Consider the following 25,013-nt stretch of genomic DNA (forward strand, 5'->3'; position numbering starts at 1 on the left):
GGTTGATGATGGGGCAAGAATGTGAGTTTATGTAACCAGAAAACAGTTCTATGCTTTTAGGCTATATGTTGGCTATATGTGGATACCTTTTATTGAGTTCACTTATGTTTCCTGAAGTTTTCTGCCAGCGTGGCTGAAAATCCCTAAAAGTACTCAAAAATGAAATTTGACCATTTCCAACTGAATGGAGATCACGAAAACTTTGCTGGTCATCAGATGTTTAAAAGTGCTGCTGCAAATTTGGGAGTTTTCTGCTTTTTGTTACAACTATAGTCAAGGCTAATTTTAAATCTTTTGGGTAAAATATGTCCAGTTTAAACTAACAAAAACAGTCAAATTAGCTTCTGATAATAAATAATAATATTAGTTATGACCTCTTTTGATTCAGGGCGCAGTGTTTTAACTCTGACTTCTATATTTCTGTGCGTAAAAGTGGTTTAGTACACGAAACCTTGGTCCTTCGGTGAGTGAAGCGGTTAAAAAGTGAGAGTACCGGCAGATGGAGGTGGGTGGGGTGGATGTGTTTCTCCTCCTTTACACGCATGGCTGAGGTCGTTTATGTAAATGCGTGAATTTAATTTTCAAAAGGACTGCCCTTTTTCTTTGCCCAATGAAAATGAACCGCGGCTGACACCTGGCTATAAACCCAGGAAGGAACCCAAAGTCCTGACCAGACATCTTCTGAAAAAACTCCAGAGAGGCGCAGCAGGCAGACGAGAGGAGACACGATGACTTCCAGTAAGATCGAGATCCCCGGAGAGGTGAAGAGCGACCCCGCTGCTCTCATGGCATCCCTCCAGCTGATGCCCTCCCCGGTTCCCAACCCGGAGATCAAGTACACCAAGGTCTGTGTCTCTACACACTCCATACACACACACACACATACACACACACACACACACACACACACACACACACACACACACACACACACCACCGAACAGCTTTCCTCGTAACGAGCCCGCTCCTGCTCGGTAGATGTCCGTGAATCTTGAACAGAAACTTTGTGTGAGCGAAACTTTTTGTGCGTCAGCAGCTGACGCTTCTATCAGAGCAGAGTGAAGACCGCAGAAAAGTTGCTTGAGCGCACAAACTTCTGAGAGCTAAACTTTCTAACCCCTGATAAATGATAAAATGACGATTTCATGTTTGAAGTTGCGAAGAGTTAATTCAGCGTCCACGTGCTCCATGTGGCTCGGCATTTCATCATCAATAGCAGAGCATTACATTCTAAATTAATGGGCATTTCATAACAAATATCTTGTGTTTGTGTCTGTATGTGTTTTTTTTTTTTTTTGCCTCTGTCTATACTTGACCTAAAATCATTAGATTTACACATTTTAAATATGTGGCATTGCATTTTTTTAAATTAATTAATTTATGGCAGTCATTGCGCAGGCGACAACAGGAGAGTAATACCGTCATTAAGGGTGTGTCTGAGATTGAGCTTGTTTTTGAAAGTGTTAGAAATGAATACAACACTCTGCCAGGTTACAATAAGGCCTATGTGTTAATAATTGTAATTCAAATATCGTTTTTTAATGTTGCCTATTTATTCAACGTTGCACCTGAATTGCATCTCAGTCAAGACACAGGACATCCACAAGGTTACTGCATGAGAAGACAATTCATAGAAAAGGAAGAGCTTAAATTGATATATAGAAAGATAAGAACCACATTTTTCTAAAATAACTTGTAATTTCAGTTTTAATGCAGTATTGTTTTTGTGCATTTCATATTGTGCTCAGGTTATTCATGCCATTAATTTTAGATCAATCATAATGATTTTGGGCAAAGTTTGTATCTAAACTACACATACGCCTCCATGATTTATACCTGTTAGACTCCTTTATTTTAGTGACATCAGTTAATACAGCAAATTAAACTATACATGCTTTTCAAATGCAAAGAGGTAGCAGTAATTCAAACCATGCTTTGTGTAATTAGTTGATAACAGCAAGTTTATGTAGTATATACTTTAACAATTAAAATATATTAAAATATTCATTGTAAAAACACACATTTAATCAGAGCACCATTCATATGGGTGCACAATAAGAGGTGTGTGGGTAAGAGAAAAATAAAGCAGAAATATCTTCAATTTTTTTTAGCTCAAACAAAAACTTTATTTCATTTCAAAAGCAAATCATACAACACGACTACAGGAAAGAAACTTTTTAATGCTTTTTTTTATTTAGACATCTGTTTGGGACTATTGTTTGCTTGTAAATCCTCTATACATTTATATATCCAAAGCAGTGAATACATTTTAGACTTTAACTGGAGAAACTCATATGCACCTCAATTTTTACTTAAATGTTCGAGCTAAAAGTAAGTGTCACTTATACCCGAAAAGCTAATATAAAGAGTTGTGTTGCCTGTTCCAAAATGCTATGCAATGTCATTATGTTTTAATTTTTTTTTTTTTACACGTGCACACTTGGGAATACTTAAATAAGTTGAGGTGATAAGTTAAAGAAAATAAAGATAATGTGATAAGATTCTTGCAACACCTCATCTACAAACATTTCAGCCAGCATGTAGTCTGCTTCCATTTTTGTGTTGCTCTTAAAAAAGCTCTTAAAGCTGCAGAAGAAGTGTTATGACTGTGAGATTAAAGGGCACATCTCATAGAGAACAGACTCATGATAGCGTTCATTATTGCTCTGTGTTAACAGCATACCTCAGTGTTTTAAGTGCAAAGGGCACTCTGCTGCTGCTGCTGTACTGTAAAGACGACGGCTCATGCATTTTAGACTGTAAGCCATCAACTCATTACAGTTCAGTCTTTTAGTTAAAGAGGACGACACGACGGTGTACGGGAGGAAATTTAGGGAGCACACTTGGTGAATTAACCCCCAGGAATTTGGATCATCCAGTCCCTGATGGTTTGGTGGACATAAGGGGCTGAAGGGCCCTGATTTATGGGAACCCCTGGCGTGGGCTTTCCTCACACCCTGTTCCTGTTCTCCACCCCGCTCACTGCGAGGGAAACAGCCTGCACCGATCACAGGCCTACAGGGTATGTGTGTGTAGATGGAGCTGCATGCTTCCACACACATTTCCCTCAGTTATTGTTCTTACCCTCATACCTTCCACATTCCTGCAAATTTGAAACCTTTTTACATACATTACTAAAATGAGTTTGGTCATGAAGATTTTTCTTTGTTTTGCAATGTACAGATTACATCTGAGTGACCCTGGAAACAAAGATACGGCCACGATACACTATCATTACTTAACACGTCGGCTTCTATCAGGGAAGCATAAAAGAAGGTTATTACAGTCAAGGTTTGCCCCTTGTCCTCTTCACCGAGTCATGAACTTATCACTGTCACAAACACATTGATTGTACCAGTAGAGCTTCTACTTGTGTACATCTTTGCAAGATTTCAGAATCTGCATTAATACGTCCTATAAGCTGAAATGGTTGTTTTGTGCACCCTGTTTCATGTAGCTAAAAGCAGGAGAAGGAAAGCTGTGTCTCTCCCCTACCCCCACATTTCTATCGCTGGAGCTCCAACAGCTGGGTTACAAGACAGAAACAGTTTAAAGGTTGATAGGAGCACGGAGGAAGCCATAAATAACAGAGTCATGATAGCTATTTATTGATGTTTTCCACTTGTGGTAGAGAGAACAGAGACTCTGTTTTAAGAATAATTAAGTAAAAGCTTCTCTGTGTGGTTTAGATTTGTGGCCTTTTGTGGTTTTTCACACCGCTCAGTGATAATGAGTTGTTAAAGCAGACACTCAGAGGAACACATTTTACAAGACTTGGAAATAACTCTTTTTTTAATGCTTTTTGACAGAACAGTCTGTAAAAGTTTGTGTCCTTGTGTTGTAAAAATGCATGTGAAAGGTTAGTATATTGATTTGCCCTTCATTCAGCCTCGATTGAACGCTTGTAAGTTTTATATGATGAAAACATGATTCACAAAACTTAATGTTAACCTTTTGAAATAATTGCAGTTTTGCCAACTGATAGGTGTACACATAAGTCTAATATAATATCGTGGTGTTTGTAGCTCCAATATGGTTTTAACTGTCATGCTTTAATAGGGTAATGACACAGAAAATAGCGCTAACAACTTCCAGATTTCGGGATTACATTGGGTTACATACCTCTTTATCTTATCAACAGTTATAAATTGTCTTTGTTGCTTTGCTCATGTTGGCATTAGTATACCTTCTCCATAGGAACCTGTGCAGAACCTGCCTGCAGCAGACCTGTGAGTGTTTGAGGAGCAGTCTGTGCAGAGACAAACTCTCCGTTTGGATGAATAAGAGGCTCCATCAATCTGTCACTGATTGAGATAGCACAGATGGAGGCTTGGGGCTCCCCGATGCTAGGTGCTGTCCACTGGGGTGTAAATTATGAGCCGCTCTCACTGTGTGGGTTAGTGGCCCTGCCTCGCCAGAGCTTGACCCGCAGCTCTGGACTTTTTCACTTCAAAACCAGTATCTTACTGCGATGGAGATCAAACAGAGCCAACGTTAGGGGAAACTGTGCAACTAAATGATTTATCACAACGAGCACAGCAAGAACTCTCCCGGCCTCCTCCTCCTCTTCTGTTCCTTAAAGCTTACACAATCTCCCCGCTCCCACTCACACATGACCACATACTCTCTACACTCTCTGGTTGTGACAGGGTAAGTGTGCACCGCCATCAATGTGTCCGTTGGTGTGAAATGCCCACTTGTACAGCGAGTGTAAATTATCATCTTAGCGGACATGTCAACATCATGTCCCCTGTCTCTTAATCACTGTGTGAGGAAGAGCAGTGACAGCGAGGTTGCCCTGTTAACGTCCCTCAACTTTACTTATGTGGCCCCTCTTGACAGGGATTGTTTAAATCCTTGCGGTGTCATTATGAAAAACACTCAACTTCATAAATCTGTTAAGAGAGTCTCCTTCTGCAGCTCCTCTACATGTTTGCTCCTCTACATGTTTGCTCGTCTGAGACGTCACAGTTCTTAAAAATTACTTCCTTTTAGTCCACAGATCCCAAGAGAAAAACTTCTGTTCTTTAAACATTCCCTTGACCTGAGATATGAAGGAGCAGTTAAGTACACAGGAAACCCATCAAACTTCAGATGTTCAAAGGAAAAATAAAACACAGGAGGGGAGAGGAGAGGCTCATTTTACTGTTGATTCATAAAAATGTTAATGCTTTGTTGCCTTTGTTTCTACGATTAGTCTCATCAGGATTGTAGATTAAGATCTGATTGGTTCAGTGTAGTGAACAATCTTTGGATAAAGTCTGAAAACTAAGACATTTACGCTGAGTGAAAACATGATGTCTAGCATTTTGAAGGGGACGTCTTGAGTGTCTACTGGATAAAACAGGTTTACTTAAAATATGGGTTTCTTGAGTACGAATCTACTCAAAATTTGTCGAATATTTTTTAAAGCTTAAGCTCCAATTTATGGTTTGAATAAATACAGTTGCATAAATCTTTAAATCAATTTTTCTCCTTTAAAAAATATGTTTTTTTCTTAAGTATGTTTCAAGAAATCAGTTTAATTTAAGCCTGCATAAGAATTTTTTTTCCCCAAAATGTCTGGTTCTGCAGTAACATGCTCAGTCTGCTGTGGTTTTAACTACTGGATGACTCCATCAAATTAGTAAATCTGCTGAAAAAGTGAATTATAACTTGTACGTAATTACAGCTGTGTGTCAAATTATTGTTTCTCACATGACTTCTGGGTGAGAAAAAAAAACAACTTCAGACCTCTTGCCCACACACACACAGAATAAAGAAAGACATTCGCCAGGCACTGACAGCCAGGGTGCCCTCGCCAAACCCTGGAGCGCAGGGTGGCATTGTGTGTGTGTGTGTGTGTGTGTGTGTGTGTGTGTGTGTGTGTGTGTGTGTGTGTGTGTGTGTGTGTGTGTGTGTGTGTGTGTGTGTGAGAGAAGCAACATGACGGCTCAGTGGTGTCAGACATGTGGAGAGGAGAAGCCGAAAAATCCCTCCAGCTGGTCTCCACTTTCACATGCTCTCCTCTCACTTGTAACAGTAGTAATTATAAGAGTTTTGAAACCCGTCCAGGACCAGAGAGGAAACCGAGGTCCTGTGATAGGGGAGGATATGAAACTTCCTGCGCAGACGAGGGTTGCAGGTGCCCGGTTAGGACTCGTCTGGCTTTAGTATCTTGGTGTGTTGTGTATAAACACACACACATATATATATAAACCCTTTAACTCCAACCCCTCAATCCTCCCCACCCCCTTGCCTTCCCCCATCCCTTTATCCCCCCCTTGTTACAAAAAAAAGACTAGCCCTGAGAAGTATTACATGTCCCTTTAGCTGTTAGCGTCTGAGCTGTGAGAAGAACCAAACAGCCAAACAGATGTTTTCTTGGCTACAGAGAGTATTTTTTGGCATTTCTTACTTCCCATTACACATCACCCCTAAAACGTGAATTATCACACAAAAAAATCCCTCACAGCATTCTTTACATATTTTACAATGGTACAGTCGAACAAATCTTTTTTGTAACCGATGACAGCGTCCTGCATCGCAAGAAAAATCAACAAAGAGCGACAATTTATAGCTGATATGATGAACACTTGTGCACATGATAGCCCATAAAATCTCAGGCTTTCTCTGGAAGGTTTTGCAGAATGATCATGTTGCTAAATGTTTGCTGCTGCATTGTGTCCCATGCAGAAAGTCTGGACCTATATTTGGATGTTCTATGAGTCTGTGGTGGCCAGTGCTATCCTTTTTGCTGTTGCGTGCTGGGGCAGCAGGCTGAAGGTAGCGGACTCCAACAGACTCAACAGACTAATCCGTAAGGCCAGTGACGTTATTGGGCTGGAGTTGGACTCTCTGACGGTGGTGTCAGAGAGGAGGATGCTAACTAAGTTGCGTTGCATCTTGGACAATGTCTACCACCCACTCCACGATGTGCTGTGTCAGACACAGGAGCACATTCAGTGCCAGACTGATCCCCCCCGATGTACCACAAAACGCCACAGGAGGTAATTCCTGCCTGTGGCCATCAAACTGTATAACTCCTCCCTTTGAGTGACAAACACTCCGTCTGACCCTGGACTATTTCAGCCTGAAGAATAAAAAATAAATACAAAATAAAAATACAAAATAACTGAAAAACTGTAAACTCCACCATAACTCATACTCATTATTTATTGAAACTGCAATATAATAAAAATGAATAATATGTCTCATGATAACAAAGTGCAATATTGAAACAAACTGCAATAATCTTGTGTGTATATATTCCATCTGACTCTTATTCGTGTAAATATTTCTTGTACCTATTATTGATATCTTACTTACATTCCTATTCTATTTGATTAATATTTGTATTATTTATTTCTACTGCTATATTGTATATTTTGGAGCCACTGTAACAATCGAATATCCCTCTGGGATTAATAAAAAGTATTTCTGATTCTGATTCTGATATGCTATTTTAGCAGATTTAGTACTAAGTTTAAAGTAAAATAGCAGCACAAAAGTAAATAATTTAGATGTTGCACTTCTTTTTTCCCAAAAGGAGAAAATTGTTTATTTTGACACGGCCTCATCTTTCCCCTTGAATACCGCGTTTAACCCTAAGTTCTCTGATTTTATAAACATGAAACCATCATGTGGAGTGATAGCAACGACACCACAGGGAATGGGAAAGAAAACACCATTAGTCATTTAAAAATGTGTACTTTGTTTCATTCTTGTGTTCTTAATGATCCTAAAAGCAATTTTAAGAACCCTTGAGAGTTGATTTGTGCTTCAGTGCTGTCATCTTAATCAAGTTTCTCAATGGAACGAGACAAAAGTCTAACACCAGTCCAAGCCCAAAGAGAGGGCCGAGCCAAGCGGCGGCTGACAGTTGTCCTTTTCTGCCCGTGATTTAGGTGGCGGCCTGCTCCACTGTTCTCCTGCTTCATCCGTTCTCCTTCAGCTGCGCCTTGTAAGCGGGGTTACGCCTCGCATAAAGCTACCCACGGTCTGCATTCCTGCTCGGACTGTTCAGGCTGTCAGGGGGCTCCTCTTGATTTAGGGCGCCCTACTTCAGTGGCCCCTACAATAAATTTAAAAACTAATTCAGTGCTCTACAGGACTTTCTGTTTTTGTAGCTGGCCCTCTGCTCCTTATCGTTACTGACAATTTTATGAAGTGCTCTTAATGAGCGTCAGATTAAAGGTGGCTCCTGATGGAAGGCGCCTGAGAGGACTCCAGGCCCGTCTGTATGAGAGGAGGGCTGGTCTACAAAGAAACATTTTAGGAGTGTTTCTGTAACGTATGGGCGTGTAGGTTGGTACACACAGATACTGAACACCTTAAATGTCTGCTTGTGAGTTATTCATACGCACATTATGATCCTGTGAACCGTGGGAATGAAGAAGAGGAGGCAGGCGGAGTGCTGTGTTTGCTGCACTCCAACAGTTTCAGATTCCCTGGCAATTTATACCAACCTGAAAGTAAACATGGCTAACAGTTTAAAGCCAATTAAATAGTACTTAAAGCCCATCGTTTATGGTTGTAAACATGTTGGGGAGTTTAGGGAGAGTCAGGCCTTTACTCCAGGATTTGTATCAGAACTCTTCTGACGGGCTGGAGGCTGGTGAGAGAGCACACGTATACACAGAGAGAGATTCGTGCCAGCAGATGTTCTCCTTGCACTCAATCTATCAGGCAGAACGACAGCCATTAAAAACAGTGTGTGAGTAGTCTTCGTAATGGATCCAAACATGTCAGAGAGGAAGGAGCTTCATGTTGTTTTTTGGGGGTCTTTTTCACCACTTTTTCAAATTCCCCAATTTTTAAAACCAGTGTCTTGAGTTTTTGCTTGTGGCATATCTTTCTGCTGTGTGACTTTTCACTTTTGTTCTTTCTTTCTGGTTTTAAAAGATGTTGAACATGTCCTGTTTGGAGGGCCAGGCGGTTTTTAATGGAAGACTAGCTTTAACGCATCACAGGAATCAAGCGCGGCACATGTTTTATGATCTTGTAAACGAGCAGTGATGTTGTGAAACGTGTGTCTGTGTGCTTGGGGGTGGTGTTGTGTGGTGGGGGGTGTGGTGGTGGTGGTGGGGGTGGGGGGGTCCGGTGTCTGATAGGGATTTATCTACATCCCCCTTCACACCCACCTCTTTGTCTGGATGGTGGAGGACTCCCCAGAGAGCAATGCTGGACAAGCAGGAATCTCTGTCCAGATACCAGAGATTCTCCCATATCCCTTACACAAGCGCTGGGAACGCTGCAGTTACTCTTTAACACACTCCTGGACGTCTGCAGGTTCATGCAGACATCTTGATGTGATAAAACATAAATATTTAAAAATACATCGAAGGACAAAGTCGTCATCGTCCACTCAAGCTTAATTGGTTTGAAAATGACAGAATCTTAGAAAATCAATGTATGCATTTAACTTTAAACAAAAGAAACTGTATTACTCAGCAGATCCTTTAATGCATCTGTTAACTTAATGCTTTTAATTTTCTGCAGATTTTCATCAACAATGAGTGGCAGGACTCGGTCAGTGGGAAAGTCTTTCCTACCTACAACCCGGCTACTGGAGAGCAGATCTGTGAGGTCCAGGAAGCAGACAAGGTAAATCATCAACAGAATCTCTTCTGTACTTCTTTGTTTTAAAAGATAGATAGCTTTATTTGATCCCAAATGGGCTTTTCAGATTCAGAACCAGGTTTTCTCAGCGTAGATAATTTGAGGAAAGAAAGAATCATCTTCAAGAGTACATGTATATTTATCAATAACAACCAACATATTTAAATATTATACTCTGGCTTTAATTCCTTAAAGTAATAGTATTGAGACCTTGCCTCATTAAACAGATGGACTCATTATGTAATTGACCTATCAATCTTTTATTAACTTGTTATGAGATGTTTTACGTCTGATATCAGAGCAGTATCCTAATGTTGTAGTGGATCACAGTAGAGCATATTTGATTTCATACACATTAGTTTAATCAATTACAACATTAAAAACATTTTGCCCTCAACAAACAGGAAAAGTAGAAGTGTACAGAGATATAATTGTTTTGTGTCTGGTGAGCTTTAGGTGGTTTCGAATGAACATATGCAGAAATAATAGACATTCTGCTGGCATTAAAGCACAGATTTGTCAGTCTAAGGTAGTCAAAAAGCTCACCTGTTTACAGCAGGATAATAAGTGTCTACTCTTTTCTCAAAGGCTGATGTCGATAAAGCGGTGCAGGCCGCTCGTCTCGCCTCTTCTTTGGGCTCCGTGTGGAGAAGGATGGATGCATCTGAGAGGGGTCGCCTGCTGTCTAAACTGGCCGACCTGGTGGAGAGAGACAGTGTCTATCTAGCAGTAAGTGATTTTCAGATTTCCTACACATTTCTTTTATTTCTCTGGATTTATTACTTAGTGTGAATTACGTTTTACATTCAGTTGTTTGGTTATTTCTCCCAAGGTTTTCATAAAATATAAAGTCATTTTATAATCTTGATTATTGCCATAATGTATCTGCAATTAAACTGTAGTACAACCCTTGATCACTTGCCTGTTTTACTTCAATGTGGTGTTATTTAATATATGTTGTTTTCGTTTATGAATGTTTTCCTATGCCTTTTACGGAGAACTTTGAGTTATTCCTGTTTTTAAGAACTCTAAATAAGCTTGAGAGAACATGTAACTGTAACCCTGGGGCTGTATCTGCAGTTTAGTGTTAGCTTTGTGTCACATTTCACCCATGAGAGTGTGATGAACCAGTGTAAAATGAAGTGAGGATCACAAGGTTATATCCCATATTTCTCAAACGTCTCCCCCGTCTCTCTTCAGACTATTGAGTCACTGAACAGTGGGAAGCCTTTCCTGCCCACCCTGTTTGTGGACCTCCAAGGAACCATAAAGACACTGAGGTACTTTGCTGGATATGCAGACAAGATCCACGGCACCTCCATCCCTATGGGTGAGTTTTCCCTTTGAGTAGTGCAGCAGCGTTGAAGTAAAATGGAAAAAGGCAGATCGGTGATGAGATAGAGTAGTGGTGAGAGTCTACTGGTTAAAGAAAGTTTACCAGATGTTCATTTCATGGTAAGATTATGTCAACCCAGATCTTGTCAAACTATTTGTCTTAACATGATTAACACTTAAACTTTAAGCTAATCACAACACTGACATCACTACCTTTAATATTGAGAATATGGAAAATAGTTACCAAATTGCAAGACCTAGAAACTCCCATCAGTAAGGACACAACATTTGGGATACTTTCCAGTTGAGTTTTTGGCTGCATAATGTCCAATACACTTTCCCTTTTAGCTCAGGTTTGGTCTTCACCACCTAAGAAAGCAGTATGGCCCTTAAGAAAGCGATATGGGTGAACCAAAACAGGAACGTTGTGGTAGAGTGTGAAATCAAAACAATAAACTGAAAGATGCTAAACGGTATAGCTTCTTACTTTACTTCTTGCCTTTTGATCCATTTGTATTATATGCTCATTTGTTACATTTACTTCAGTCTAAAAGTTTCTGGTTGTTGAATGAAAAGGGGGATCTGCAGAAAACTTGTATTATAATTAACATTATATACTTATAATGCTTATATTCAGGATTTTAGGTATCAAAGAGTCAATAAAACCAAATACCAACATTTATTGTCCTGAGGAGGCTGCCACCAGTGTCACCCCACTTAGGCAGTTGAATTTGAGGGCTGAAGAGGGGAAAGTTGGCTGTCTGTTTTCAACAGGAAGCTCAACGAAGGCAAACAGAAAAAGGGAGAGGACATGGGAAACCTCCTCATACCACTGTATTGTCCCTCTCAAAGCTTCTCTTGTACACTGCTGCCAAACCCACCTCGGTGAGCTCGGGCCGACAGCCCAGGGCTTCACTTCAAGCTTTATTTCTCTTGTAGACTTTCAGAGAAAATAAGCAGGGGTATTCCTGTAGCCTGTGTGATGTGAGGGTATGAGTAATAATGTTTGTTCACCTGTCAGGACTTCTATTATGAATAACCCCTCAGCATCTATTTGTCTTGCACGTTATGCAGAGCTTACTGTGTTAAACTTGTATCATAGACATTGTTGAATGACTGGGGAGTGTCATTATGTGAAGCACCTTTGGCTACACAGTTTGGTATAGTTTACGTTGCTCGTTCCAAATTGAAATATAAGTCATTTACAGGCGTCATACTCCCAAACAAACCTCACGGATACTTTAGTTCCTCCAGAACATCTCATGTCTTACAGGTTTATAGTTTCGGTCTTCAAACAATAACAGTCCCAACATCCAAAAAGGTTGACATATGAGAATCTGCAGCTCAGTGTCCTTTATCATTCTTTCCCTGTACCCCATTGAAAGTTAAATTCTGGCTTGTTTTCACAATCAGTCCTCTCAAAATGCCACATTAAGGCCTGACTCTGGTAACACATTTATACGCACATTTCTCAATATCAATTGTTTTTTTTTTTTGTTGTGGAGAATGAACAAGCATGGCACACCCTTAGTAAGTACCTCCTTTTTTGCTTAAGTAATGTAAGAGGAATGAGCAAACATTTCCAGATAAACACCCATCTCTCTGTGACCTAAAACAGCTACACACATGCCTCTGCTGCAGGAGGCTCCAAATGTAATCTCTCACCAGGGTAAAGAAAGCAGGAATGTTGCATGTGGATTCATTTACAAATTAACATGTTGAGTCAACAACACAGGAGGTATCAGGTGCTGACATTTTTCATGTGTTTTCAGCTTTTTTTTTTTTCAGGCTTCAGCCAAAGCTGGAAATAAATAACCCTGTTTTGTCTGTGTTTGTGTGTGTGCGTTTTTTGTGTGTGCGTGTGTTTGTGTGTGTGTTTGTGTGTGTGTGTGTGTGTGTGTGTGTGTGTGTGTGTGTGTGTGTGTTTCCTGCACTTGTGCTCCTCAACAGATGGAGAGTATCTGACATTTACCAGATATGAGCCCATTGGAGTTTGTGGACAAATTATTCCCGTAAGTTTAATTCTTGCTACAAGTGACCTGCATGATCAGTACAAATAGACGTAGATGCAAGAAAAGAAAACTACAGATAAGAGTGAGTTGGCTGAGTTAAAAAAAAAAGATGTTACTTTCTAGTTTAGTCAGTTTTTTAAATGACATCCTGTGTTTTCCAGTAATTCCCTGACAGTCACTGTTTATTCAAGTAAATCCTGCTAGTAAGCCCCAGAAATAACAGTACAAGTTTGAGTAATAGAGAAGTGAGAGGCAGAGGAGTGTGCTGAAGGATTTAACATGGTGGGTTACAGGAAAGGAGAATGGTGAGAAAGCAGGAAAAGATCAAGGAGAAAGAGACTCGGCTGATTGTGCAAGAGTGCAGAAAGCGTGTGGTTCTGCTTTGAGCCCCATGGGCTCCTGTGTAAAGCAGAAATAACACAGGCCTGTGTGTTGTACACTGATACGGCTTTATTGCACATGTGTTGCAATTTCCCGACTTTCTCAGAATACTGTGGGAAGAGAAAATACTGTACAAGTGCCGAGAACATTTTCTCACTTGACTATGTTTAGAGTGAAAATGAGAGTAAGTGACTTAAGAGCGATGACTTATTGAGCTTGACTTGTGACCACCCAGTGTGTCAGTCAGATGCATGATGTCTGTTCCTGCTTGTGTGTGATTGTGTGTATGTGTGTGTTTGTGTCACGCGCAGTGGAACTTCCCTCTGATGATGACAGCATGGAAGCTGGGTCCAGCAATCGCATGTGGAAACACTGTTGTCCTGAAACCTGCTGAGCAGACTCCGCTCACCTGCCTCTACATCGCCGCTCTCGTCAAAGAGGTAAATGATCACTTTGCCGACCACAATGTGTTAACGAGGCAGTGTGCCAACATTCAAACACTAATACTCCAATAACTTACAGGTCTCAGTTTGCCAAGAACATAGTGTTCGCTAAGAATTTGGCAAACCCTTCACTTGGATACTCTGATGTTAGTGTATCTGCAAGGCGACAAAAACAGATGTTAAACAAAGTGTCAGTTGTTTATTTGGTGCATCTCTTAAGAGACTGTAATCCATCCACAATATTTGCTCAAGTTAAAGGGCCAGTCAACCTAAAGCACCTGAAAAAAAAAACATCCTATCACTTATTCATGCTGTTGTGCAGCCTGGCACAAAATCTTGATCTTTAATCAGAGGTTTTGAAACTTTTGCTGCTACACCAAGACAGGGCGCCATATCGCTTTATTTGTGGTCCTTAAACTTCCAAAAAAAACTTGAATGATTCCTAATCTTTGTAAATAGTTTTCTTAGGACCTGAGTGAAAAGAAAATTTAGCACAGGGATAAACAAATCTTTAACTTAAGAACTGCTAAGTGAAGTGAGTACATTGAATCTATGTCACAGAACAAATGAAGTTGCATATTATTTATGTTTAGAAAGCTTCTTAACATATACATGTTAAGAGTTGAAAAAAAGCCTTCACATCAAGTTTTCCATTTGTAATTGTGAGTCAAGTATATTGACTTTGATGATGTATCATACGTGGTGAAGACATTCACTAAATTGTCAACAAACAGTAGGCAAGTATGTTGATGCAGAGGGTTACAACAAAATAAAATCCAACATTAACAGTCATACAATCCATCAGTCAATTTTAATCAGCACTGTGTTCTTTGTATTTTCACAGAAATATACTGTCAATACTGTCCAAGATGTGTTGAGCTGGTAAAACTGTCTCAAATATGTTACAATCAAACAGAAGCTGTGAGAACAAAGATAGAACCAGATCTAACATCTCGGACTAGGTATGAAAAAACCCCAGGTTTGAAAAAGGGTTATGTTTCATGTATTTCCAGTTTCACCTGAATGCAGGATTAACCCTTCACAGGGTAAACCTTATTGCAACAGGACATAACAGTTAAAACCAGCAACAGAGTGAATGTGATAAAATAATTATGTATTTACTGAATTGCATTTGTACAGCTGTACAACCAATTAGAAGATAAAAGTTAAGTCAAAGTTTATTTAATATCAAATTTGACACAGCCTCAGTTGCTAAAGTGCCATACAGGTTAAACCACATGGTAGCCTCTGCTGTAGAAAGAAGTAGCCAATGTAAAAATCAACAGTTCCCTTGAGGCTGGCCCGATGTCACATTCAATGGGGTATTCAAAAAAAGCCAGTTCTTACAGCAGAAATTAACATGTCTACAGCCAAAAACAATGTTAGTCTGATTAGCCCATGTCTCTGTCGGCACAAACTGTACAGGGAGTGAAAAACTCATCTCATTTGATTTTTATAAAGGATAAGCATTATTTATAATAAGGTGTGTAGCTGACCTGACTGGCAGGCGAGCCCAGTATAGCTGTTTATCAGGAGGCTGAAGACCGCCTCAGCTCCAGCTGTTAGCCTGTCATTAGGCTGACTGAAGGTTAGGTTGAGACAGCATTTACACCGATGGGCTTCCAAAGCCCCCTTCAGTAGCAGATGGGTGACGTCACTCAGTCTTCGTCCATTAATAAATACAGTCTATGGTTAAAACACAATATGAAAGGACCAATATAAACAAAAAAGCAATAAATAACAGAATAAAAAAAACACAATAAATAGGACCATGATAAAATGTCAACCCATAGAGATACGTCTTAAGCATTAAAAATTTTCAATTGATTCAGTGGTTGTGATGTTAGCAGGTAGACTGCCTAGCTAATCAGTTTGTGTCAGCAATATAATACTTTTAAATCCAAGCTTCCATACTGGTGTAGCATTTCATTGTATGGTTAATGTAAGTACCAACAGGGATATCACGTCCTCTTGTATACATTAGGGTAAACCCTTGGCAAGTTACAGTATAGGACTAATAAAGTACCACATGTACGTGCAGCGAGACTTTCTCATACTGTACAAATCTGAGTGTCCACATCCCGCCTGTCTCCCCCCCAGCCCACTCTGGCCTTTACTCGTTTCGGAGACTATCTGTCTGCTAACTTCACCTTTTTGATGTTCTCTCAGCTCTCTTCTGGCAGGGAGGTTGGGTTGGGTCCGGATTCCCCCCACACCGCCTGTGGTTTTGCTTGGCTCTGCTGTCATCTCCGCTAAAGCTTGTTTCCTCTCATATTGTTTTGACAGGCCGGCTTTCCACCGGGAGTCATCAATATTTTGCCAGGATTTGGGCCAACGGCAGGAGCTGCGATCGCTTCCCACATGGGCATAGACAAAGTGGCGTTCACAGGATCGACTGAGGTACATTTCTCTTTCAAAGTGGCTCAGATCCGCAGCTGGTTCCTTCTGGCTTTTGTCAGCAAGTGACACAGTGACCAACATGTGCAGAGCAGGTTGGGTAAATTGGGGGACGCTGTGTGCATGTATTGAAGTTTAAATGACAAACAAATGGGCTCTTACTTTAAGCTGCTTGCCCTGTCATTACTACTCATGACGGGGGCTCTAATTTTATCTCACACACATGCACATATTTGAGTCATCAAGATTATACAAGCACATCTCTTTGTTTTCCTTCCGCTGTCTCTGCAGTGTTACCATACTTCCACTTAGCTTTCATTGAACTTACAATCAGGACACACACAGGAAAAACTTTTTTGCCGTGCAATAACACTGGAGCAGTTAATGGGAAACTCAATAATTGAGGACACACCATGTTAGGTGATGAGTGCTCAGAGACATGTTGAAGTACTAACACATTCCTCAGGGAACAGGTAGAGTAAAAGCAGACAACTTCATTTATAAACATCTGTTAAAAACTGAAAATAAACCCCTCATGTAGAGCTATTTACAGCCATCCTAATGTCAATTTTATATTACAATGTGACCAGACTGTATTTCACAACTATTTTTGGTACATTAGTCAGGTTTATATAATTTTAGAATTGGACCATGGCGGTTTGTTGGCAACCTCCAGCAAGCCCACATGGGTAAAGATATCAAACACTCCTTTTACTGATAGGGAGTCGAAGAGAAACACAATGGAAAGTGAAATCAGAGAGCATAATTAAGAATGTAGTAACTTTAATCCTAAATCTATGTGACACTAAATGATGTTCACTTTGCAGTACCTGCAGCACTTAAGAGGTATTATTTGCAATAGAGGACATCTCAGGTCTTCTTTTCAAAGTTCATAGTTTGATTCATTTTAAAGCCATGCTAGTGTCATTATATATTACAGTGAGAATGAATCAATTTGCTGACCTGCACCTACTGATGTTTTGAAACCTACAGTATTGTGTGTTTTTTTTTGGATTAATAAGCTTCACTTTAAGGTTGCTATCAGGATGATTTGTAAAATTTTGGATGGTTGCTGATAGTTTAACAAGCGGCTGTAATTAGCCAAAATGTAAATGTGTTCATCACCTAAACTTATAAATAAGCTCAGAGTAGAACTCCTTGCATGATTGTAAACTTGTGTGTCTCTGTCAGCTTTTAAAACATGCCCGAATTAAAGATACAATAATTTCAATTACTTATAGTTATCTCACACTTTCAAAAACACAATCCAAAGCATCGAACAGAAACATGAAAAACAAAGACCACAGGACTCTCAATGTTTTATATCTTCCTCTAACTGGGCTAACAGACTAATCAATACTAACTAAATACTAACTATAACCATAGCTTTCATGAGATAAAGTTAAATATGTTGCATGTGAGCTTGCAAAATGCACCTTCTAACACAAAAAACTTCCTTGTTTTAGCTTCTCGTCTTGATTGAACATTTCCTTTGTGAGTGGCCCAGTATTCTTTACTAGTTTTCCCGTTGTTTCATGTGATCTGGAGTCAATTACTGATCCGTTGAGCCAGTATTGTATGAGACTTCTGATGCTCAGACAGTGAGTCACCCCACTGTACTCGCATTGGTGGGAGATGCTACCACAGCATCTCTTCACAGGCATAAAGGTGGTGGTGAAGCTACAGGTGGATTTTAGGACCACAGCTCATCTTGGAACTCACTCACATGTGGCTGTGACTCCACACGGAGGATCCCTTTTAGCCCAGCATGTTTCCTTTACCCCTAAATAAACACACGCTAACCTCCCCTTAGTCAGCCTCTCTGTGGCTCTGATCAAAGACAGACAAAAGGCATCAGGAACAAGAAGACCGTCCAAGGGTCGTGTTCCTTTAGTACCAGCACAACTCAGCAGCAGTTGATTCTATATTATTTTTTTGTATTTTTTATATCCTAGTAGGCTACCTTAAAGTGCATAAGACAAGGGACAAGATAGTGAGAGAAGATGAGTTTTTTTTCCGTGTAGGGGTGGGGGTTGTCTCGACATGGAGAGGGAATTTTTCCACTTCATCCTGTCAGTTCTGTTGGAAAATAACACAGCCTGTGTGAGTAACAGGGAGATGAATACTTGTTGAGGATGTGGGGGCTGTGAGGGACTGGTGTTAGGTTTCTCAGGCTTGTTATCTAGCTGCTATCTATACTTAAAACAGTGTGTCACGAGACGACATGGGAAATATATATCATTTAAAGCAACTAATTCATTGTACGAATTAGTACCGACACCAGAGAAAATATCTTAAATGTCTGGAATCACTTGTTTTTCCAAATTGGATCCTTCTGAGGTTATAAACAAAAAGACCCACAACTACCATATTCCAATAATATTTGTGGATACGTTAAGCATTTTGAAAAATTGGTAATTTAGCTTCCTAGACAGGGAGAAGTAACAGTCATATCTGTTTATTTAGAACAAGGCTAGCTAACATGGTGTAGCTTACTTTAGCTTAGTTTAGTGTTAAGACTGGCAACAGGGGAAACAATTAGCTTCTTAATGTAGCAAAAAAGGCTTACCAGCACCGTTATAAATAACTGGTTAGAGTAAAGATAACCACAACTTACTTCAGATTCATTGGCTTTTGTACAATTTTCACTAATAAAATAAAACTTGTTAAGTGAGCTGATAAGGTGCTGGTAGTTTCACTTTGTTTTCTTAACACAGAGCCAGGTCAGCTAGTTACAAATACTCTCAGTATGTATCCTAAGCTAAGGTAACTGCTCCATATCTGGTGTAGAGTAGTATTCAACCTTTAATCTAGTTCTAGCAGTGTGGTGAAATGTGTAAGCATATCCCCTACAAAGAACTGAAATGTTTCATCATAATTAACAATCATGTTTGCGAACAACTATTTTTGAATGTATGGAGGCTGTAGTCCTCATTGCAGTGGCCATGGGTTCGAATCCAACTTCGGCCTTTTGCTGCATGTCATCCCCGCCACTCTCTCCCCTCCCTAGTTCCTGTCTCTCTTGAGCTGTCCTACCCAATGAAGAAAAGAAGACTCAGAATTATAAACATTTACTATCAGCTTTGAATGTATTTTTCATGCTAGTATTTTACTTAATTGGCATTTCTGTCTTATCGAGCTTCATTGAAAAAATGACGATTATCATTTACCAGTAAAGATAAGTACCATTTAAAGACGTAAAACTTGTATAAATACTGATATAGTCCCTAAGTTTAATATATGACTCTTTGTACTGACTTAATTTAAATGCATGATTTAAAACTCTTTGTGAATGTGATGTTGTGATTTTTTACAAGGAGTACGGATTATAAGAGGATAACGATAGACCACAGCAAATCCCTTGTTGTTCTCCATATTGACACAACAGATCCCCTCCTCCCCGCCCTCCACATCTCAGATAGTCAGACCGCAGAACACCACCCACACACCTTGTGGTTACTCCTTCCTGCCTTTCATTAGACATCAGATGCTGTTTCCCTGCTAAAACATCATTTATTTTCCTGTTTCTCACTCCAGAAACCTGTAATAGATATTCATTCTGTGTGTTTGCAGAACTCATGTTTCAGCTGGTGTGTCCCTTTTTTGGAGCTAACCTACCTCCTTAAGCTATTTAATGGCTCCAGCTGATTTACTGATCTGGCTGTGGGCCTGCAACTGTGAGTAAACCCAGGCTCTGTTTCCTTTGCAGGTCGGCAAGCTGATCCAAGAAGCAGCTGGGAAGAGTAACCTGAAGAGAGTGACGCTGGAGCTTGGAGGAAAGAACCCTAATATCATCTTTGCAGATGCTGATTGTAAGTTATAGAGTCATGTTTAAGTTGGTCCCTCCCTCATTATATTGCTTTTCTTCTTGTTGAGCTACTCTCAGGACCTTTACTATGTTGATAATTACACATGAACAGTGACTCTTGAAACACTCTTCGTGTTATGTGTTGCTATGAAAACCTATGGATGGATGGGTTTCATATAAATTTCTAAGTGGCTCACCAAACTGAGGGTGCTGAGGCTTTCAAAAGCTTTCAGCAGCCGTGAGAGGGGCTCCCTAAGGCCTGTAAATCATGAGAATGCACCCTGACTCAGTCGGGTGCTTCAGTCGAGACCCATAAATCACAGGGGTCCATTAACCCTTCGTGCACAACAGCAGGGTCCTGTCTCTCAGGTGTCAGGTATCAGATTTGCACAGGATAGCTCCAGTAAATATTGGGCCCAATTTTGTAACATTATAGTGCAGACTTTACTAGAAGCTTTATGATGATTACACATTCAATGCTGTAGTATTTCATCTGTTGTGTATCCAACCAATAACTAAAATGTATTTTTTCCTAGTGGATCTGGCTGTAGAACAGGCCCACCAGGGTGTGTTTTTCAATGCAGGCCAGTGCTGCACGGCAGGCTCTCGTATATTTGTGGAGGAGCCCATATATGAGGAGTTTGTTAGAAGGAGTGTGGAGAGAGCCAAGAGGAGGATAGTGGGCAGCCCCTTTGATCCCACCACTGAGCAGGGTCCACAGGTAAGCTCTATAGATCTATACACTTTCACTTGCTGTATCTCCCCTTTCCATTCACTTTTACTAGTTTGTTTTGTCAGTATTTGGATCTCGTAATAGAATGGAATCGTAAGTCTGTCTTCCACCTTTACAGATCAGTAGAGAGCAGCAGAATCGGGTGTTGGAGTTTGTCCAGAGCGGCATCAGTGAAGGAGCCAAGCTGGAGTGTGGAGGCAAAGCTCTGGGCTTAAAAGGGTTTTTCATTGAGCCCACTGTTTTCTCTAATGTGAGGGATGACATGCGCATCGCCAGAGAGGAGGTAAAAATAAGAGATCAAATGATTCCAGCACTACTGATATATTTTTTTTACCTATAAGAAGTCTTGTTATCCTTTACTCAAGTTAAAATTATAACAAGAATAAAAAAGTACTCTTAATTCAGTTCTAAGACCGGCACCCAAACTTTTCACAAGTCAGCTATTTCATGTTTTTCAGCAAAAGAGAGGATCCATAGTAAAAGTACAAGTTTGATGATAGTGTACTATGATATCCTACTTTTAAAATCATATTCATGTATTAAGTTACATGTGGCATTTATGTTGTAGCCCTTTGTAGTAAGGACTCTGTTTAATCATTATAAGTATAAGTAACTCAGAATCTTACTTGAGAACTATTCTTTAACACATTAAAATGTAAGTGCCAGATGATCGGTGGGAAGCCATCCTAATCGCTTCACACATCTTAATATAAGACCAATAAAACCAATGGTATGAAAACATGTGATGTAGACAGATATTGAAATTAAGTGAGAAGTTCAAACCTTTAAAATAACTTAATATCCTGATGTCTTTCTAGATTTTTGGACCAGTCCAGCAGATCATGAAGTTCAAAACTATCGACGAAGTGATAGAGAGAGCCAACAACACGGAGTATGGTTTGGTTTCAGCTGTATTTACTAATGACATCAACAAAGCCATGACCATATCCACCGCCATGCAGGCCGGCACTGTCTGGTGAGTTTCTTCTGAATGTTTTTCTTGAACTGCAATCAGTAATATTCTTCATGTGGGAAGTATAAACTGTTTCAGCCTCTGGCATCCAGGAACTGTAAACTGGCGACATGCCAATCACTCTAATTACAAAAGCTGACAAAAAATATTTTCTCTTCTTTTTCACTTATTTCCTCTCAGCTCTCGCATTTAAGAAAAAAACGATATAAGAGGGCGAGACATCATGTAGGACATAAATCTTTAATGTAAACTGAGACACTAATTTTTAAATGTGTATAAATGAAATGGTCATAAAATGTGTTCTTCTAAAGTTCACCTTAAGTTGTTTGGTTTTCTTGAGTAATTGTGAGCAGATGGCTGTGAGTAGGGATAGAGTTATAGTTATAACATACAGCATCTGACAAGAATTTATAACTTTGTCATACTTGACTGCAATCCCCCATAAACCAAGGAAACATTATTTTACCTTTTCCTTCAGTTTTGATGCTGCCCAATTATTATCCCGCTTCTCTTCTTCTGTTAAGCACTTTGTGTGATATTTTGAGACCAAGTCAAGACTGTCTTTTTTTCTGCTGCAAATCCTGCCTTCGCCAAAAACATTCCCCTCACTGCTGTTACAGACCACAATCACTTGCTCTTTGATTATAAAGACTCTTGACAGCAGATGACCAGCAGCGTCTAAAGTTTTCTCCTAATTCTGTCTTCTGTTGATTAAGGTGACATCCTTAGAATTTCCCACTTCCCATATTTTAATATTGGTCATAATGTAGTCTTATCAATAGATTACTCAGTTAGTTTGTTCCACATTATACAAAACAACGTAACCGTCATATTTTATAAATAAATATTTGGCTTCAGGCTCCTTGACACCCTCATGTTGGTAACAATAGTCCAGGAAGTTTATGGATTATAAATAGTCAGCTATACAGCTCCTTGTAACCATAGCAACATGTTGTTGTTGTCCTTACTGTTTTGAATGTATTAAATTAACAACATATAACCTGTTCATTTGTCATTTTAAGGTGATTTTGAGGTGTTTGATTTATTTTACTTTGGACAGCGTCAGGCTATCAGTTTCCTTCTGTTAGCTGGCAGTAGTTTCATATTTATTATACAGACTGCATCACTCATCTTACGTTTATCTTGTAAAGGAATGAAAAAAAAATCTTATTTCCACAATCAATCCATCCATTTCCTTTAATCCAACAACAGATACAAAAGTAAATCTCAATGTAAAGCAAGAAGTGATCTCTCTTCCTTCTCTGAATATTTGATCTTTGTCTCTTTGTAAAAGCTTTCTTAAAGTGACCTCCCGTGTGTAACCTGTCCATTGCTCAAATGAATCCTCCTCTACAGGATGTACTGTCTGATATTTACCATATTTAATCTAAATTCTCCACAGTTTTTTCCACTTCTTCACCACTCTAAGCTTCAGATTCATCCATACTTCTTTTTGTTCCTAGGCTGCTTCAGACAATGAATTCAGAAGTATACAGCCTGACAAATTTCAGCTTTGTTTGTTAAATAAATATGGAATGACTTTGTTAAATCCAGAGTTTGAAAAATAGCAATATTGTTGACAATAACGTTTGACAACTGTGTTACTGAAAGCGGCTTTAAAACAACAACTTTGACAAAATGATGCTCTATCTTACAATAGCAAACCGCAGGAGTCAAACGCACAAGAGTGATCCATGTTTTGTATATTTCCCAGGATAAACTGCTTCAACGCTCTGAGCACACAGTGTCCATTTGGAGGATATAAAATGTCTGGCAATGGACGTGAATTGTGAGTATGACTTTATGGTTTTCTGCCCTCTGAATATGATGTAAACGTACTATTTGTTTTGAAACATAAATACTTTCCTAAATTGCTTAACATCATAAAAACCTTTATCTAAGGAAAAAAGGGCAATGTTTCTGCATCAGGAGCCTTCAGCAGTATATTAAGAATATAAACAGGAAGAGCAGTGTTTTTAACCACATCCTGTTGTTTGTTTTCAGGGGAGAAAGCGGCTTGAAGGAGTACTCAGAAGTGAAGACCATCACGATGAAGATGGTTGCCAAAAACTCTTAAGGCAGCCACACTTGTTTTTGGTTGGAGGTAGCATCTTCCTCATCATCGCCGCCTCTTGTCGGTCCGTCCACGATGGTAAACCACATTTACTATTCAAACAAGTTATCGCCATGGTAACTACAGGCTGTGACCACTCGCTGCCCTCCCAGGTCCTCCATCTACTCCACCTTGCTCACCATGGACAGTCAGCTAATCCCTGTCCAGCTCGCTCCAGTTTGTGGACTGTCTCCAGTCTAGCGGACTATTACTGAACTACTCCCCATGATGTATACCTCCTCCACTAACTACACTAAAGCACTCACAGATACGATGAGGGAGGCTGATCTGACTGCAAACCCAATAACGACCACCCCCCTCTCCAAGCCACTACACCCTTATCCTCCTCCTCCCCTCAGATGCTGGATGCTCAGAGACTCAGTCACTGCACTTGCAATCAAACCTTTACAAGCAACTTGTCATGTGTCAGGAGGTGTTTTTTTTTTCTCTGTACTGTGTGGCATGATCGACAAAAACCTCATGTGTCATTGTCTCGGTAGAATTTATGCAAGCATGTCAGCTCATTCCAGACCACTGATATGAATGGATGAAATGTTAATTCAGAATTTAAAATTGATCTCTAATTGCCTTTGTTTATATTTTAGCTTGTATGACTAAACACTGTATGTCAACCTTTGACTGATGTAAACGTGAAGATTTTAACCTCTTAAAAGCATTTTACTCTCACTTGCTAAGAGGAGTAGATGTATTTTAAACATTATGTAACTGATTTTCATTGATGTCCTATGTTTATGTTTATATAATCATATGCTATAAAATTGTTTAATGGCAATTTTTTTCAGTAAACTTTTTTTTATTTACTGGAAATCATTTTCTCACAGTGTTGACTACATTACACTTACTAACAGTTTTGTTTGGACTCATGATCATTCTATACCCATCCTATTTTCATATTGTAAAGACTTTTGGGTCTTTTCCTCTTTTACCCGAGTGCCAAGCAACCACACACGTTTCTGAAAAGAAGTGATCATGAGCAGGCAACAAACAATAACACTCATCATATTCCTTTGACAATATTTTTTACTTTGAAGATCAAGGCAAATCATATATGCTTACTTTTTCACACTTCACAATATTAATAATATAAATCTAATTTAGAAAATTTAAGAATTACACAACAAGATAAAATAAAGGAAGAAAAGAATAGGTGTACTAAAACGATTGTAGAGTGGAAAGTCTTCTTTGACTATGAATTAA

The 25,013-nt window shown here is 39.5% G+C and overlaps 1 protein-coding gene across 1 annotated transcript; it reads left to right on the top strand.

The window, feature by feature from the left end:
* The first annotated feature begins 653 nt into the window (after positions 1-653).
* aldh1a2 (aldehyde dehydrogenase 1 family, member A2) lies at positions 654-24,588 on the top strand. The gene is made up of 13 exons (XM_020661390.2): positions 654-845; positions 9,481-9,585; positions 10,189-10,329; positions 10,801-10,930; positions 12,886-12,947; positions 13,640-13,768; positions 16,058-16,171; positions 19,878-19,980; positions 20,513-20,697; positions 20,828-20,992; positions 21,528-21,685; positions 23,397-23,471; positions 23,687-24,588. Exons 1-13 carry the CDS (start codon positions 729-731, stop codon positions 23,757-23,759), a joined length of 1,557 nt encoding a protein of 518 aa, XP_020517046.1. The 5' UTR covers positions 654-728; the 3' UTR covers positions 23,760-24,588.
* Positions 24,589-25,013: the final 425 nt, after the last annotated feature.

This window comes from Labrus bergylta, chromosome 3 (genome assembly GCF_963930695.1).
Source record: "Labrus bergylta chromosome 3, fLabBer1.1, whole genome shotgun sequence".
Taxonomy (NCBI): Eukaryota; Metazoa; Chordata; class Actinopteri; order Labriformes; family Labridae; genus Labrus; species Labrus bergylta.